The sequence below is a fragment of the Prionailurus viverrinus genome, chromosome X (genome assembly GCF_022837055.1).
Source record: "Prionailurus viverrinus isolate Anna chromosome X, UM_Priviv_1.0, whole genome shotgun sequence".
Taxonomy (NCBI): Eukaryota; Metazoa; Chordata; class Mammalia; order Carnivora; family Felidae; genus Prionailurus; species Prionailurus viverrinus.
The window spans coordinates 16,373,969-16,392,589 of NC_062579.1; the positions used below are offsets into that span (position 1 = coordinate 16,373,969).

General features: G+C 47.5%; 1 protein-coding gene across 1 annotated transcript in view; it reads left to right on the forward strand.

Annotated features, from left to right (window-relative positions):
* The first annotated feature begins 8,488 nt into the window (after positions 1-8,488).
* Positions 8,489-18,621, forward strand: part of PTCHD1 (patched domain containing 1) — a 49,490-nt gene continuing 39,357 nt past the window's right edge. The window contains exon 1 of the mRNA XM_047843832.1: positions 8,489-8,839. Coding sequence (XP_047699788.1) covers positions 8,489-8,839 — 351 coding nt within the window. The remainder of the gene's footprint in view (positions 8,840-18,621) is intronic.

The window sequence follows — 18,621 nt, forward strand, 5'->3', positions numbered from 1 at the left end:
TACAATTCTAATATTTGTGAATATGTAAATCAGATTTACTATTAATTAATTCACCAACATAATGCCATTCACTGGAAGGAAGTGATCAGCCATGGGGAACAGAATGCCTTGTAGCTCTGTCAATTTTAAAAGTCAAAGCAAGAAGTACACAGTTCTAATAACAGAAGGGATGAAGTGCTTTGTTCTTAGGTTATACTCTGGAGTACAATTTTTAAAGGGATTAAATATATAAACATCAAAGAAAGACTGCCCTGAAGCTAAGAGTTGTATCAGGAAACCCCCTACTTTTTTATGTCCCCTATGTTCATACAAAAGACAATGGATCTGGTGGTTATAATGGTCTCTATTCACTTTACACAGTAAAGTAAAGGAAGAGAATTAAAGAATATTTCCCTCTGCAGTATAATGACTGCTGGTGAACCATTAAAAAATGGAAGAATTTCAACAGGCATAAGGTCAGTCTATTTGGTTGCTTTTTCGATTATGTATTTTGGAACCACTTGACAGTTTTCCATTTTAACATTTTAAGGGATTTTTCTTGGTAGAAAAATCCAGACAGGGACTGCAGAAGTTTTACCATCTGCAAAAAGAGTGGGTTGGATTAGCTCAGCAAACACTTTGGGTTCCACAAAAATATTTTTGTTGCTCCACAGAACTTCTCTAAGGAATACCAACATCAAAAATGAATCCAAACACTGAAAACCTGATTAATGGATAGGCCACAATATTGCCACTTTACAACACTATTACATGGACCATAAATACAGAAATAGCATTAAGTTGTTTATAATATTCATAGCATATCATGTTATGTAATTAAGATGTTTTTGACATATGATGATACCCAGTCAAGGCATTTTAGAAGAGGAATTAAGTCAATTGTGCTTAGAAGAATGACTGAATGGAAAAACATAGATTTTGATATCAGATAGACTTAGATTCTATTTATGCTTCCATTACAGTGTAACCCTGGACAAGATAGTTAATCTCCTTAATCTTCAGTTTCCTCTCTTTAAAATGGGTTCGACAATTCTTAATAGCCCGCAGTGATTTTGCAAATTACAAAGGTAAGATATGGGAAAGTGCCTAGGGCTAAACTTAGCAGATAAAACTCATTAAAATGTTCTTTCCCCATGTTCTATCCTTCCTGTAAGTTTTCCACACAATTACTCTTAAAATTCAAGTGATTATATTTTAGAGGCAGTTCTAATGTATATTTTTAAATGTCCCCCTCCCCAAACACCTCACAACGCGAAAGTATTGGGCATGATTTTAAATGTGATTCTATTGATTTAATGGTCCACCAATTTAAATATATTTCCATTTTAATTGGCCTGGCTTAGAAAAAACGATCAACCTCTTGCATTATATTATTCTAAAGAATCTCTTTAGCTCTAATTTTTCTCTAAAAACAATTTACAAGTGATGGGGGCTGGAAGGGGGAGGAGGAACTAGGTTTACGTGGATCTGTCCCTGGTGCTGAAAGTGAATAATGGACCTAAACTCTTGGTTTAGGTGCAGCAGAAAGAAAGCTAACTTAACTTAATGAAAAAAGCCTGAGTTGCACTTAGTTTGTTATCAAGAAAGTGGAATTACTCAAGATTTCCCCAAACTTCAGGATCATCCCAAGGGAGGAGAGAAAGGGATCCTATAGCAGCCCAGCCAAGTGATCAAAAGGCTATCAAAAAAAACAAAAACAAAAAAAAACACCTGACATATAACATTATTAACACGTAGATATGTAGAACATTAGATAACAAAGATGCTCAAGAAATCAAGATACTAATTCTAGGCTAAAGGTATTCTAAAACTAGAGACCAACTAGATATCAACTATGCCTTTTTTGAGACCCCCACACCATTACTGTGACCTCTTCTCTGGCGTTTCCCTTATTCAGGTTCATATTTTTTTAAGTTTATTTTGAAAGAGAGAGAGAGAGAGAGCACGAGTGGAAGAGAGGCAGAGAGAGAGGGAGAGAGAGAGGGAATCCCAAGCAGGCTCTGCATTGTCAGCGTGAAGCCCGCCGTGGGCTTGAACCCACAAATCGTGAGATCATGACCTGAGCCGAAATGAAAAGTCAGATGCTTAACCGACCGAGCCACCCAGGTGCCCCATCAGGTTCATTTTAATGCTCAGTATACTTATCCAAACCTATTCAACTAAAAATTCCTTGAGAGCAGGGAATCCTTTGTTCCATTTCTCCTAGTTGTTGACTAAAGTAGGAACTTAGTGATAATTCAAATATAATTACTTAATCGACTTAAATTAATCAATGTTGGTGTGCCAATCAGAGAAAGCTTATTAGATATGTGAGCTAGGATTTTCAGAGAACACTGAAGGATAGAAGGATTTTGGAAGGTAAAGAGAAGGTAAGGCCATGCTTTCTGTTAGAAGAAAAAAGCAAAGCACAGACTTGGACCTGGGTGAACACAGACACCCAAAATGGTGTGTTCCAAAATGTCCCTCCCTGAATCAATGCATGAAATATCCCTCACTTAGCCATTGAGTCCTATGTTTATTCAGGAAAATGATTCTGCAGGACTTTTTTCCTTATGTCATGAAAGATCACTTTTTTTAATGTTTTGTTTTTGAGAGAGAGATAGAGTGTGAGCAGGGGAGGGGCAGAGAGAGAGGGAGACACAGAATCTGAAGCAGGCTCGGAGGCCGACAAAGGGCTCCAACTCACAAACTGCGAGATTGTGACCTGACCTGACACACTTAAGTCAGACACTTAACCAACTGAGCCACACAGGCACCCAGATAGATCACTTTTTTAAAAGGCTCAGGATGATATTGAAATCATAGTGAGTTGGAAAATCCTGAAAAATACAGGTATCCAACTAGCACACTTTTTAATGGGGATCATCTACTATTAGGACTTGCCACACGTGTTCTCTCTTCAACTGCAAGTTTAAACTATCTTCAGACGACTGTTTTTGGGGAAAATATCAGGGAGTACAGTGTCGCTATGTATAAAACAGCTTCTTGGTCCAAACAGGGCTGAGTCCAAGCAGATATTTCATGGAGACGTCCCCACTGCAGGGAACACTGATATTTGCCAGGGGGGCTTCCCCACTCTAAAGGAAAACCCTTGTCATTCTTTGGTCTGCCACGCATGTGTTTCCATTCTCCAAGAAATCTTACCTAGATCTTTTAGGATGACAGAAACATCGACCACTGACAAAAATATCAGTGTTACCGAGATTGGAGTAGTATAAAGTAATGATAAGCACACTGTCCTAAGTGCCACCCTAAATTGCAGCTGCCCAAATATTCTTTGCATGATCTCACTATGCATGGTGATCTCGTAGTTGATATTGAACTGTTTAGATTTAATATTATATGCATGGAAATATTGTGTTTCTCAGGCAAAAACCGGTGGTGTGATGATTGAAAGCTAATGTTTGACACACTTGCTACACAAGAGTAGCCCCTCGTTGCTAACCTTATCAAGCCAAATAAGCTTTGGTTTTGGGTCCACACTCCCTCCACGCCATGATTAATCCCTCTGGCATCTGTGAGCAAGACTGAGCGGAGACTTACTCCAAACGTAACAGATGATAGGAATCCCCTCCCAAGTGACAATGCTTCATGTATTTTATCAAGAAATTTAATCCCTGTGAAGGAATGCCCTTGTCCCTTCCAATTCAACAATAGTTACCGAGTCATCTGTTAGGAGCAGTCTACTTAAAATGTAGTGGTGAATACTTGACCCTAAGAAAATAGAGAAGTAGGTGGGATATTTATGTAAAGGATGTTCATCTCAGTATTACTTAGGACAGTAAAAAAATTTTTTTAAAGCCCCAAATTTCCAACAATAGAGTATAAGTTAAAGAAATTAAGTTTTAGCCATTTGATGGACTTCTATGCAGCCATTAAAATGTCCTATGGCGATATTAATCAACATGAGAAAATGGTTACAATTTAATGGAAAAAAAATGTTTACCAAACAGAATGTTTATTATAACTTACAATTTTAGAAAAAAAAAGTGTATAAGCATTTTATATACATTGCCTAAGCCCTCCTGCCAAAGACCACCAAGAACACACCAGCAGTTGAATGAATTGGGTTTATTTTTCACTTCAGTGAGGAGAACATGTACCATGGGGAACTGAGGAGCATCTCAATAAGGATTTGGGCTTGTGTTAAGTAATATGGGGAAAGATTTAAGGCAATGGGGCTTGCTGTGGAATGGATGCTGTCAGGAAGCAGGGGTAGTTTTATGACTGGGTGTTTTAATAAATCTTTATCTAGGAGAGAAGACCAGACCAAAACTAAAGCTCCAATTTCTTTAAAAATAAAAAAACCTGATACTCTTATTATCCAGGATAGGGGCACGGTTGATCATTTTGGGGATTTGGACAAGGTTCATACTTCACCTATGTTCAGACATGATTATGGGGTGGTCCTAATTTTGTCTGGATCCATCACAGTTACAGAATGACCTTACCTGACATTAGTGTTTAGAGAATGGTTTTTATTCAGAAGAAGAACACTGGAACTTAGTTGTGAGTAACAGGGCAGCTCCTAGCGACATCAAGTCCCAAATGGTAATACCAGGCCAACTTCTGGATGGCAGGGACTGATGTTCATTTTCACACATACACATATTCAAGAACGACCAGAATCATGAAAAATATCATTAACTAGGTGTTTGTGATATACCAGGCACTGTTTTAAGTGCCTTACATTTTTGACCAATTTATTCCTTACAGCGACTCTATGAGGTAGGTATTATTAATCATTCCCATTTTCCAGAACAGGAAAGTATGGCATAAGGAGGTGATGTTACTCACCCAACGTATCACAGTAAGTAGTGGGGCATGGATTCAACTTAGTGGCTATGGAACCAACGGCCTGAATGTCTGTATTGTATTCTCTATGTGTACAATAAATTATCAACAGAGGCTACCCCTGAAAGGTGGTGGGCGCAACAGGGATAGGGGTGTCGTTTTGTTTCCTTCTTTTTCTAGTTCTTATTTTCTAAATTTTCTACAATTAATATGTATTAATTCTTCATCAGAAAAAGTAATAATTTATGAATGTACTGATGGAAACTCTATTCCCAAGGTCATTGCCCCAAATGCAAACCTAGGTCTTTGGTGGTGGCAAGGCTCCTGTGAACATCTGAATCAAAAGAAGAAAAATCAAATCCGGAGGAGGCAACGCCCCCGACCCCCCCCCCCACCCCCGCCCTTGCTCCAACTCAATTTAGATAATACTAACTGAATTTCCTGCAGTAAAAAGTGGCAGCAAGATTCGTTCTCAGGCCATTGTGGGTTTCCGAATTAAATCGGGGACTGTGGAAGTTGCCCCCACATATACACAAAGACGATTAGGAATAGAGTAGAAAGGACTAGAAGCAAATGCCAGGGTCTCAAAGGAAGGGCCCTTTCCGAGTGGGAGGACAACACTCCCACCCCCGCCAGCTGAGCAACTCTGGGTTTCTGCCCGCTCAAAGATTCAGCCCAGGTGTTGAGAAAGGGGGCACCTGCTCCTCGGCCTTCGTGGGGGCTAACATTAAAGGGCCAAATTCCAGGGACGAGGGCGAGCCAAGGTTAGGAGGGAACCATTTGGAGGGACAAAGACTTCAGAATGAAAAGAGCTTCGCCAAAATGTTAAAGGCTCCCTAGGAGACCTGTCGGCTGGTTTCCCTTCTCCCGATTCTGTCGCTGCGCTGGCATCAGGGCACATGAAACATCTCTGTTCGCTCCCCGCGCCAAAGACCGACTTTAGGCCTCCTGAGAGGTGCCCACCCACCAGCTGCCGCCAGCTCAGCGGCAAAGAACTGGGCTCACAGTATTTCCCATTGCCACCGCACGCGCACCCCCCGCCCTTTCCGCCTTTCCTTCTGCCCCGGCTGAGAGCCACGCAGGGCATCCACCCTGCCATTTAGCACCTCGGCGGCGCAGTGGTGGGTGGTTTCCCGAAGCGAGTGCCCTCGCAGCCACTTGCGCTTGCCTTGCCAGTTGCAGGGGCACAAGTCAAAGAGGCTTTTCCCTCCTCGATCATCGTGAATCAGCAAAGCGCTGCAGAGCAGCGGCGTCTCCTCGAGCAGGAATTACGATGTTGGGGGAAGGGCACAAGTGGAGTGTTGCAAGGGAATTTCTAGCCCCCTCCCAACGTGTCCCTCCCAGGGACCGCGGTAGTGGAGTGGGGATGGGGGAGGTGTTGGCTGGAAGCCTTTGGTTGAACCTAGGCGCCCGGGGGAGCCTTCGGAAACAGAGATCGGTGTGGGGAATGAGCGAGGGTGGGCCGAGAAAGTGGACCAGAGTACAGATGGGTAGAAGGACCTAGGGAGCAGTCAGAGCTGAGCGGGTGCGCCCCCGGGGTGGGCACCGCAGCAGCTGCAGGTGCTGCTGAGGGAATGTAGGAAGGAGGGTCTGGTGTGGGGGAAGGGAGGAGAGAAACCAAAAAAGGAGGGTTTCCCAGCCCAAGACTTTCTGATTCTAACATGCAAGTTCCCAAGTTCAGTTTGAGAAGTGGAGGGCCGCTTAGCATTGGGAAGTCTGGAATAGGAATATTAGGGGAACACCTCCCTGAATCGCGTTCTCCCACCCATTTCTCTCTCCCTGTCCTCTTCTCCGCTCTTCCTCCTCCTCCTCCCCGTACTTCTCTTTCTCTCCCTATTCCGCCTTTCTTCAGCTTCAGTATGCAAGTCCATGCTCAGTAGTGCGGGCTACACTCCAGGGACCGCGCCTCCAGTCGCCACCGCCTCTCCTTTGACCCTTGGCATTAGGAGGCCAAGCGGCAGCGACTGGAGGCGTGGAATGGGAAAACCCAACACTCGAAGCGCAAAACCTTGGGACCCCTCCACCGCGCACCGGTCCCCACCCCCTTAGCCGGACTGAGCGCCTCAGTAGCCCAGGCTCTGAGATCCGGCTCGGTTTGAGTTGCAATGCATGGACCCCGGGGCTTAGAGCGCACAACGAAACGCGCTAAATTGTACCTGTGCGTGGCCGTTCCCGCCGCCGCCGCAGGTCTATCCCGGGCCCGAAGCCGGCGCCCGCCTTCTCGGGAAATTCTCTGGAGGGGGAGTGCGAGGGGAACCACAGTGGCTGCCTGCTAGCTCAAGGCTGGCGCGCACACGCACACGCCCAACTTTGCCGAGACGTCGGCGCCCCCCGGGCTCCCCCGCGCCCCCTGCGGCTCGGCATGCTCGGAGACCAGTATCTCTCCAGGTCTGAGATAAGGTGTCCCCCACTCCCACACTTGCGCCTTTGAGAATGAGAGGGCGGGGTGTTGGAGAGAAGGGGAGTAACGCTACAGACTCCCGGTTCACGAACACTCTACGCCCGCCCGCAGGGGCGCCCGCTCCAGCCTCGCCGCACCAGGTCCCCCAGACCCGCCTGTGACGACAGAGGGAGGAGGAGGAGGCAAGGCGGAGAGCCCGGAGTCCAGGAGCTCCACCGACTGATCATCAGTACCAGCACTTTTATTACTGGGGGACGGGTGGGCGCACAGGTTGAGGGGCGCGCAGCAGAACTACCCAACCCCAATACACTCTGGAGCGACGCTGAGGGCGAGAAGAACGATCCTCTACAGACGCCTTTTGGGTGGCCGTGCCCCAGACGCACACTCGGACCCCGCGGTCCCGCGGCAGCTGCAGTGTTGGGGATAATTTAAATGGCTCTTACTTGAGAGGAGGCGTGATTTCCACGTTCGAGCGTCTTCGCTCCCCACCCCCTCTCCGCACCAGCCAGTGCGCGCCACCACCTGAGCCTGGCGAGAGCCGGGGCGCACGCAGTCTTCAGCCTCCTCCTTTCCGCCTCTGGGGATACTTGGCTCTGAGCGGGTCCACCCGACGCCCCCCGGGAGAACTCTTTACTTTTTGTTTGGAAAATCAGGGCCATTTCTTTATTCATCTCTGGGTCTCCCCGGAGGAGGACAGGGGAGGGGAGGGCGTGCGCGGCGGCCGGGCCGGGGGAGGGGAGCGCGTGGAGGGGAGGGGACTGGGTGTAGCCTGGAATTCTCCGTCCTCGTGTTCCTAGGCTGGCGCGCAGAGTCTCCCCGAGATAGCGCCGCCGCCGCTCCCCGCGCCACCCCGTCGTTGGCCTTGGGGGTCGGGTGAGTGGGGTCATGACGCGCCGCGGGGGCTGCTCCGGGCCCCTCCCGCGCTGAGCCGGGACGCGGCCCCGCCGCGCGGAGCCCCTCGGGCTGGGAGGCGGCGGGGGGTGGGGAGGGCGCACGGGGTAGGGCGGGGTGGGGGCGGCGCGGAGGCCGCCAGGCTGGGGGGCTCTCTGGGCCGGCGCGGCCGCGGGCAGGAGGGCGTGTCTCCGGCCCGAGGGGACCCTCCCGAGGCGCGGCGCGGGACTCCCCGATGGTGGTGCCGCGGCTCCGGGAGAGCTCCGGGTCTCGCCTCCGCCGCCGCCGCCGCCGCCGCCGTCGCCGCCGCGGGCGCCACCACCGCCGCCGCCGCCGCCGCCGCCGCCCGAGCCCGCGCCGAGCGTGCGCCTCGCCCTCCTCCCGCGCCCGCTCTGCTCTAGGATGCTGCGGCAGGTTCTGCACAGGGGCTTGAGGACGTGTTTCTCCCGGCTCGGCCACTTCATTGCCAGTCATCCGGTCTTCTTCGCCTCGGCGCCCGTGCTCATCTCCATCCTGCTCGGCGCCAGCTTCAGCCGCTACCAGGTCGAGGAGAGCGTGGAGCACCTGCTGGCGCCCCAGCACAGCCTCGCCAAGATCGAGCGCAACCTCGTCAACAGCCTCTTCCCGGTCAACCGCTCCAAACACCGACTCTACTCGGACCTGCAGACCCCCGGGCGCTACGGCCGGGTCATCGTCACCTCCTTCCAGAAAGCCAACATGCTGGACCAGCATCACACTGACCTGATCTTAAAGGTGAGAGAGGGGCGGGCGCGGGCAGCCTCCCGCCCGTGCCGCTGGCGCGGCTGGGCTGGCTCTGCGCGGGGGTCCGGGCTGAGAGCGCCGCCTCTACCATCCCAGGCGGCTGCCGCAGGGGCTCCCCTGCACCGCGTGTCCCTCGGAGGCCGCCCGGAGCCTCCTAGCCTCCTGGGCGGGGAGCGTCCGGGTCCAGGTCCGGGCCCGGCCCTGCCCTCGCCACTGTCGCCGCCACCCCGGCAGCTGCTGCAACAGTTGGGGCGGCGGCAGCCACGGTGCTGTGGTCGGTGCGCTTGTTTTGGTTGCAGTGGTCTTGGGGGTGGGGAGGCTTGGGGGTAACGGCCAGGAAGGAACAGAACAAGAGGAGACATTCTGGAAAGTCCTGCTACTTGAAAACAAAGTATTATGCTTGGGGGCGATTCAGAGTCCCCTCTCCCATTCTTTTCTCCCTTCCTCTGGCCTTCGGAATGATGTGGGAAAGGCTGCTTGCAGGGGCCGGGAGGGGCCAAAGGAATGTGAGGCGGGATGCTGAGGAAAATGCCTCGTACCCACCCAGAAGGAAGTATGCTCCCTGGCGAGGACATGGGGCTGCCCTTCCGCCCTCTTCCCCAGAGCGAGGTGGCCATCTCTGTCTTCTGGGGTAGGAAATGATGTCTGTAATTCGCAGTTATTTCGTCTTTCACAGTAGCTCCCCTCTTTCGAAAAGCAGAAACTTCTTTGGGAAAATAGAGATTCGATTAATCCACTTTTATTTGGGTGCATTTGGGCGTGAGGATGAGGGGCAGAGGCAGAAGGGGGAGGACAGAAGCCAGGCTGTGTGGCTCTAAGAAGAGAACAGGAAACTCAGCAGCTGGGTAGAGGGTGACACTGGTGGAAACAGGTTGTGCCGTCAGCCCGAGGTGGGAATTTGATGTGAAAAGTGAGGTTAATGGTGGTAACTTTCAGGAAGTTCCTAAGAAAAGCAGAGGAGTGAGGACTAGAGATGGAAAAGTGGAGACCTTCCCAGAGAAAAGCAAAAAAGAGGTGAGAAGGTTCCATACAAGCCCCTGGTGGGGATTATGGGGCTTGTTTACTTAAGGTGCCCCTCTGCAGAGGGCCGGCAGGAACCAGTCGCAGCCAGAGCCCTGGGGCAGAGGCAGGAAAGGTGCTGGTTTTGTGAGGGGCTCGGGTCCAGATTTGGGATTATCGGGCCGGTTAGATTTCTAATCTACTTATGCCAAGGGGAGTCAACCAGTGAACCTGGGGAACTCTCTCCTCTTTTCCTCTATAGGTAACCCTTTATCCCTGGAGACCAGCTAATTTTTCTATGTTATTTTCCTTCCTCCATCTGTTGATGTGTTATCAATCAGCAATTAGTAACGAGGGGAATGCGACTAGGGACTCAATGGAATCAGGACCTTCCCACGTTGGGTGGCTTGTGACATTTTTCATGGCACACACATCATCACAGAACCTTAGTAACAGTAGTCCGGAAATATTTGCTTTTCTTATGATCATGCTTCCAACATTGAAGTGTTTTTTGTGTGTGTGCCAGTACTTCAGTGAACATAATATGACACACAGAACAATACTGCTCCAAATGCTTGCCCAAGAAAACACGTAATAGTTTCATTGCAGGTTTAAAGAAACTATAACTTAGCCAGTCCCGACAGTTGGAAAGCTGCCCCATGTTTTGATATATGATCTAGTAAAAGATGTTTCTCTCTGTATCCCCCCCCCCCCAGATGATGTTTCCACTGGCTTCCCCCTCTCCCAACAAACCGTCACGCCACTGTGACGAGCAGTCACCAGTTACATTCACTCTCAAGGTTAATGAGACACCAACAGGCACATCAGATCTCTTTTCAACAGGATTGTTTCTCTCCTATTTGATTTTGATCTGTTCAGGACAGAAAACTGTATTATCTGACAAAGTTGGGACTGGAGAGAGAGGGAGGCTGTCTTTGCCTCCGTGGCTAAAGGGCAACTTTAAAGGACAGTGGTCTTATCAGTGAATTGTTTTCAGATTCAAGATGGTTTTTCATGTGCTAGGTGTCTGGGGAAAATCAAAACCAAGTCAAATAGTGGTCAGAAGCCATTTCTAGCTGATGGCTGCCTGGTCAAATGAATTCACATAGTTTATAAAAACTCAAACCTAGGAAACTGAGGGAATTGCCTTCAATTGTATATATCCTTTTTTTTCTTTCTACATCCAACTCCTATAGCGGGTAGGTATGGAGCTGGGCACAGAAAAATGGACCTCCAGTAGTCATGGAAATAGAAAGTGTGGGAATGAGCACTTATCATTATTTTTCTTTCTTTCCATTAGAGACATGATGAAGATTTGTCCTTTACAAAAGGTGTTAAGAGTGAAAGAGTCACTGTTTCTGCCCATACTAGTGTTATCCTGATACTTTGCTGCTGGCATCAAGGACGGCCCTGACAGCTCACATTGCACACAACGCCATCCGGCTCCTGCCCATTGAATGGCATCACATTTGAAACGAAGTGGACAAAGCATAAGCAGGGCTTTATAAAGGCTTTCGCAGGCCCCATTATGAAACCGGAGGACGTATGTTGCAGGGCTGTGTCACTTACTCCTCATAGTACTCTGCGGTTGTACCCATTTAACGAAGGAGAGCCTTCTTCTCAGGCTATTAGTCCAGCTACTTTTGACCAAAAATAGAAGAGGGATGATGACAAAAAGTGAAAACCCAGGTTGATTTTTTTTTTTAAATATACTTCAGAGTATCACCAAAAAAAAAAAAAAAAAAAAAAACACCACATTTGAAAATCCAGCCTATCTCATTTGGAGGAGCTTTCTCAAATTTGTGCAAGTGACATGGTTGCCGTACTCCGGGTCTGCAGCGTAGATTTCGACCCCAAACTATGACAGGGGTGACCATCCCTAGCAGTGGTTTCCTCTGAAGTCTCTGGGGCCAAGATGTAGTTTGGGGTGTAGGTGGGTGGGGCCTGATGGTGCTGGTAAAGGATCAACCATTAATTTCTGAATGTCTTTAAATGTCTTCGTTTCACTAGAAGATTAAATTTAGCCCATTATTATATTTTAACAGAAAATTCATGATGTTCATCTCAGAGCAAATTTCAGAGGAGTGCCTCATGAGCTTTCATAAATATGTTTCTTCTTGATCGCTGAAAATGAAGTGTAAAGTCTTGTTGGTAATTGACCTGGGGTGTGACCAAGACAGTGCTTGATTTATTCCAGAATCATCCATGTAGAAGGAAGAACCTGTTTAACCCAGTGCTTATAATAGTGACATGACCTTTATAGCACTCTATAAGTTATAAATGTATATGTATCAACGTATATAACTTATAATGTATATGTATAAACATATAAATACAGTAAACACCTTAGGGTATAAGTGCTACGATCCCATTTTACAGATGAGAAATCGCCATAGAAATTAACTCACTTATCCATGGAAAGAAGACAAGGACAGAATCAGGGCAGGACAGGGTTTTGACTCCCAGACCAGTACTCTTCACTATAATGTACTGCCTCGCATATGATAAACTACTTGAATGATTTAAATGTACATTTTTAAAACCCAAATGAACTATACTTGACTAAAGTCTCACGCCCATCTCATAGTGTTGTCCTAACAGTAGTAACTGGATAATAAGGACATTTTCTTAACTGATTCTGTCTGGTGTCAGTGAAAATCCACATATAGAAACTCTAAATGCCCAAAGTAAAGCATAAGATACTTGGAATTAGCAATACACAAAGACAGAAATCTAAAATGTTTTACTGGAAAAATCCCTGGATGATTGGATGAAGCTATTTCCTATGTGAGCACCGTTCAACTGTCCAGGTGGATTCACATCCAATGCCTCACACAGTTCCTGGCACATAGTAAACCCTCAAGAAACAACTTGTCAAATGCACTTGCCCTAGTTTACTCAGACACTTATGTGATGGGTAAAGAAAATTCCATAGAAACTACTTTGACATGCATTTTCACGATGACATTTTTAAAATGTTTACGGCTCTACAAGCAGTTTCTAGTCCTTTCTTTTTCCAGGATTCTTCCTTCCTGGATAACCTCTGTAGTCCTATTAAAACGTATTTCAGTTTGGGAATTGTGTGGGGGCATTTCCTTTGTACACCGTCCTTTTCGAAGGACCCTCACAGGATAGTTTATTCCAAACCAATGGAAGGACACATCCTCACCATGCAGACATTCTTCCACTTACTGGGGAATCTCACTTTGTTCAACTGTTGACTTTCTATTTCATTTAAACTTCTCACGTTTGAATACATTAAATAGAACTAGGTTGCAAAACAAGATTCAGAGAATTTAATTTGGGATTAATTACTTCAGGCTTCCCAAGAAGGGCAGCAGAACTGCTAGGTCAGGGTCATGAACACATCGTAGCAGTATCCAGACCCCAGTGTTTCCAAATACTGCCTCAGCACTTGCAATCATTGTGGGAACTGCCATCATTACTCTCTGTATATAGGCTAAGGATCGGCACATTCCAACCTAGCTTTGAGGTCAGAAGGAGTTTTTATGTTTTTAAAAGATTGTAACAGAACAAGACAAAAACAAAGAAAATGAGGCAGAGATGGCATGAGGCTCTCAAAGCCTACAAATATTTACTCTTTGGTCTTTTACATGAAGAAGTTCCCGTAGTGTATTCCAAGCCCCTTTACTGGGACAATTACAGGAAGTTAACACTATTAAATAGCCTGCAAGGCAGTGGGTCTCACCCCTCCCCCTAGGGGATACTTGGCAATGGCTGGAGACATTTTTAACTGTCACATCTGGGGGTGAGTTGCTGCTGGCATCTAGTGGGTGGAGGTCACAGATGTACGCACAGGACAGCACCCCTCAGCTAAGAATTATCTAGCCCCAGCCCTGCTTGAAGAGGTTCATTTGTGTTTCTCTTGCTATCTTAGGGTTTTTTTTTTCCCCAGCTGCACTGAGTACAGAGAATAAAAGAATGCCAACAAGAAGTTCATATGTTACAGAACTTGGGCTGGGGACAAATACTACCACCTCTGAGGAGATGCTCTTTTTGTGAAGTTGGGCAGAGATCAGATTGTGCAGGGTAACCTTCCCCAAGATGCGGTTCTCCTGCTCTGTCTCACACCTCTGTCCTTTATGGTCTAAATCTCGCCGTAGCAGGACCCGAGGAACTGAATGCAGTCCAACTGCTGGGATGGCAAAGCTGAGGCTTGTCAGCGTGGCCGTCGTTGTCGGCAGGCCTGACCCGCCGTCAGCAGCAGTCACCCACGAGGCCGGCCTCCTCCTGACAGTGTGTGAGACCTCCCTGTGAGCGGTGGCCTGCTGAGGAGGCACAAGGCAATGCCTTGTTGCCTGGTCCATCTGCTTGGCTTTGCTGAACATTAAATGAAAAAAGAAAGAGCTCGCCCCCGAGGAACAGTGGACCAAAGAGCCTTGGGTTTGGAGGCCACCTTCAAGGGCGTCTGTGCAGATGCTGGTGCTGGAATCTGCTCTTGCATCTCAGGGCGCTTTTCCTGGTGACAGGTGCTCTGACGACTCGAGCAGCCCGGGTCCTCCAGTGAGTTATTCTAGTGGCAGATAGTCTTAGAAAAGATTGAGCACGAGCCTGAAAGGGCAACGTGCGTGCATCTGCTGGGCCAGCCAATTGGCTTTTGCATTTTATCTTTGCACTAGGGGAAAATTCGGGAGAGAGAGAGATCGCTATTCATTCTCCTTTCACTTCATAGGTGTGCATCCCAATCATCCAGGCACAGTATTCTTCTCAGGTTGTCTGCCTCCTGAGCACATTTCCGTGGTGCAAATAGTATTCTCAAATGCCCACCCGGCTTGTCTCTTCGAGATTTGGGGAGCAATCTCTTACTTCCCCATGTGGATAAGCACTTGGGACAAATCTGGGTAAAGTGTTCATTTAAACTGAAATGTAAAACTAAAGCAGTAGTGTGAGAGGAAGGCCACCTTTTTAGTGACTCCTAGTATCTTAACAGATGCTCTATTAGAGTAAGAGAAGCATGATTTTCAAATCTTAACACCAAAACCAAACTGCTCAAGACTCAGCACACTTCTTAACCTCACAGAACAGCTGAGCATCTAACTGGTGATTCCTTACAAAGCCCGAGGGCAGGAGAAGCAAGCTGAAAGAAATTCGTTCTTCCCTGCCTGAGAGGGGGCAGCACCCCTTGGCACAGGAGCTAGGGAGGTACACGGTGCTAGGGATCTGGTCAACTCTGACTCAGTGAGATGGTGAGATGCGCCATCTGGTACCTGACTTTGGGGCTCAGTGTGAGCCCCAAGTGATACTCAAGAGAGGCTTGACGCAGACCTTTGAAGTCACCTGCTTGGTAGCACATCACAGCAAGCAGGCCTGTCTGCCGCCACATGCCCGGAAGGCCACAGAACTTCCGAGGAGTCCTGCCAGACTGATTTAATGACCAGCAGGGGAGGTGAGTAATCTCTAACCTTTAAGAGACCAAAAAAAAAAAAAAAAAAAAAAAGGGAAATCAACACCAGTTGTTATTTTATATGGGAAGCCCTGAATAATGTGTCATGCCTTCAACTTCAGAATTCATATTTTGAACCAAAGGAGGCAATGAGGGAACCGGGAGGCTATTTTTATCTTCTTGCTCTCTAAGAAATCCTCTTGAGAATATTGTTTCTGGTATTTTCAAAGATCCCCACTGTTAGGTCTTCCACTTAAAGTTGAACTTGTGGGCTCCGAGTATGGTCGAGATGAGGATTTTAATGCAAGCAGGTACCTGGGAAGGTGATACCCAAAAATCTCAGCAAGAAAGTGGGGATAGGAAATGAAGAAGCAGGCAGCCAGTCACAGGAGCCAAGTGTCCACTGTGGCATCTGGGGCCCCATGTCACTGGGGAACTCTGGGGGACACTGTAGAGCACATGTCCAAACTATCCCACCTGTGGAAGAAGAAGCCGGATATTCATTCCCCAATATCCGGGGGCACTAAATAAGGGTTTGACAATTCCAGATTCCATATGTGTCCCTGTAACAGAATTGTTGTTTTATAAAAGCCTCAGGCAGAGTCGTAGGTGTTTAGAGCGAGAGGACTTGGCATGTAGAGAGGAGCATGAGCTGAGAGATGTATCTAGAGTTATACATCTCAGGGCTTAGGGCTCACATTCCTCCACCTCCACACATGGACCTGTTGCTCTCCTCCCTAGAAATGCATTCATTCCTTACTTTGGGTCCAACTCACCTGCCTCCTACTTTATGAGGCCTTCCCACATTTGTGGCTCCTTCCCTTCCTTAAATCTATCTGGCTTTCGGCCATATCCACATTCCTTAATGCTTAACTATACATTATTATATAATTTGCTGTATTGTCACGTGATACTTTCTCTTGAACAAGATTGGAAGCTCTTCAAGGGCAGGAACAAGGTCTCCTACTCCTAAATTTCTCCCAGAGCCTACCACAATGTGGAGTATGCGGCAGGTAGTTGATAAATTATTGCTTGTTGATGGCTTGTAGAATGGAAAATGTGCTCTTCCTTCCCTATTGATTTATTTTGGTCACACTAGAACTGCTAATTTCTCAGCATTGAAGGTGAGATTCCTTTGCCCATTTTCCCACAGGTTCCATGACTTTGCCAAATACCACAGCTGTGCCAACTCTGCCTAATTATCTCAAGGGGCAAAAAATGCATCTCTGCTAGAGAACTATCACTAGAAGTGCCCCCCAAAATCTTTGTGATACTCAGCACCTTAGTTTTGTGAGGCCTGCATTATTGCCTTTTGTTTTGGTTCTTGCTTTGGTTCGGCATCTAGGCAGGTGCTTGTACTGAGTAAAAGATTACTGGCTCTTGGACTCTTTCATGTGCCCACACATCACCTGGACATCTTGTGAAAATACAGATTCTGATTAAGCCTGGGAAGAACCCCCCCCACCACCAAATTCTGGATCTCTAACGAGCTCTCAGGGATGCTGGGGGTCAGTGGGGCACACTTTGAGCAGCAAGGCTCAAACTTCACTGTTGTGAACAGAATACTGGATTTGGGGTCAGAAAAGCCAAGCTCAGGTCCCAGTTTTCCTAAGTATGTGACTTTGAGTTAGTTGCCTAACTCCCTGAGAAGCAGGTTCCTCCTGTGCATTGACTGTAATATCACCCACCTATGTAAGGATGCACCGAGACAAGGTATGTGATGGCACTGTGTGACCACACCCTTCCGCTGGGTGGATTAACATTTCTGCTCTTGGTCTTGAAAATGACTGTTATCCCTTCATGTGTGCCAGCGCTTCCAGAGCCATCACTGCCTGTTGAGTAAATACACATGTAAGCATTTTTGTCTTTGATCCGCCAGGCAATAATGGGTGCTCAGTCTACGTTCTTAATACTCAAATTGGCAATGTGTTGGCCTCTAATGACTCTGAGTCTCAACAAATGACTGGTGTCGTCCTACTGCTGAACATGCAGCTCTTAAGTTCCTAGGCAGGCAGGGGTCGGGGCGGGGGGGAGGGGTCAGGGGACAGACGGCTGGATTGTATTTTGCCTCATCAAGATGCTTCCTCAGAGTTCAGAACCTCATCTTCCTGCTTCACACACAAAGGAAGCCTTCACTTGCTGCCCAGGGAAGTGTCTTTGGAATTAAAAGCTCTGGGAGGCCACGGGCCCCTGTTGGAAGGTTTCCTTCACCACTCCTCACAGCAAGCCAGACAGGGATTCTCCAGCAATTTCGGTGAGAGAGTTAATTTACATGACTAGAGTGTTTCCCTGAGAAATCTCACCGACATAAGTAGATCTGCAAGCACTTCAAAGGGAAAGTGTGTCCGGAATTGTCAGAGATCAGGAGAACCAGGCAGAGTGATCATCGTAAAGCCCTTTGAAACTGTGAAATGTAAAATTTTGCTGACTGGGGGTTTTAATCATTTAGGTCAATGCATTTCCCCCACCTTCTCCTTTCTAAAATTTCTTTTTATGGGGTTATAAAAGAAATATATAATTATTTAGGATCAAAATCAAATCCAGCAAAGAAAATTCCCCTGCCTCCCTGGTTCTCTATGCCTGAACTCTTCAAATGGAACGAACCTCAGTGTAAGTGACAATTAGCAGTCCTTCTCAAATCTGAATATGCTTTCAAATTTCCTGGGAATTTTATGAACACGCATATTCTCATTCGGTGTAGGTCTGGGACAGCAGCCCTGAGTTCCACACTTCTAACAAGCTCCCAGGGCCGCTGCAGCTGCTGGTCTGAGGACCACACTGACAAGAGCGGTGGCTTGGGAGAAACCTTTGTGTATTCTGACTAATTACTCAGGGCCATTTAATTGCCTCCATTCTGTAAAACAGTGCTTCTCCAGCTTGAGTGGATCTCCCCTGGAGGGCTTGTCCAAACACAGATTTTGGGTCTCACCCCCAGAGTTTCTGATTCTATAGGTCTGAGGTGGGGCCTGAGGATTTGCATTTCTAACAGGTTCCCAAGATGATGCTGTTCCTGCCGGTCCAGGGAACACACTTTGAGAGCTGATTCTATAATGCATCTTAGTAATTAGCTGCCAGGTCTAATTCCAAAACTACAGTCTCCCTCTGTGTAGAACTTGGTCCACATATATAGGCAGGGTGCAAAATATATTTGCCCAGCAGTTAATTCTGAACGAGAGTGTAACAGCTGTTGTGCAAAGGGAACTACGTAAGTCCAACCCTTTTAAGTCTGCAGTTCAAGGCGAGCATATTGGGCAGAGGGGCCGGCTCTACTGCCTGTCTCCAGGGGCTGGAGGCTAGAAGAAGATGGCTGAACAGAAGAAAGGACGCTCTAAGATGGAATGGGGGAGAGATAAGCTCCCTACCCACACAC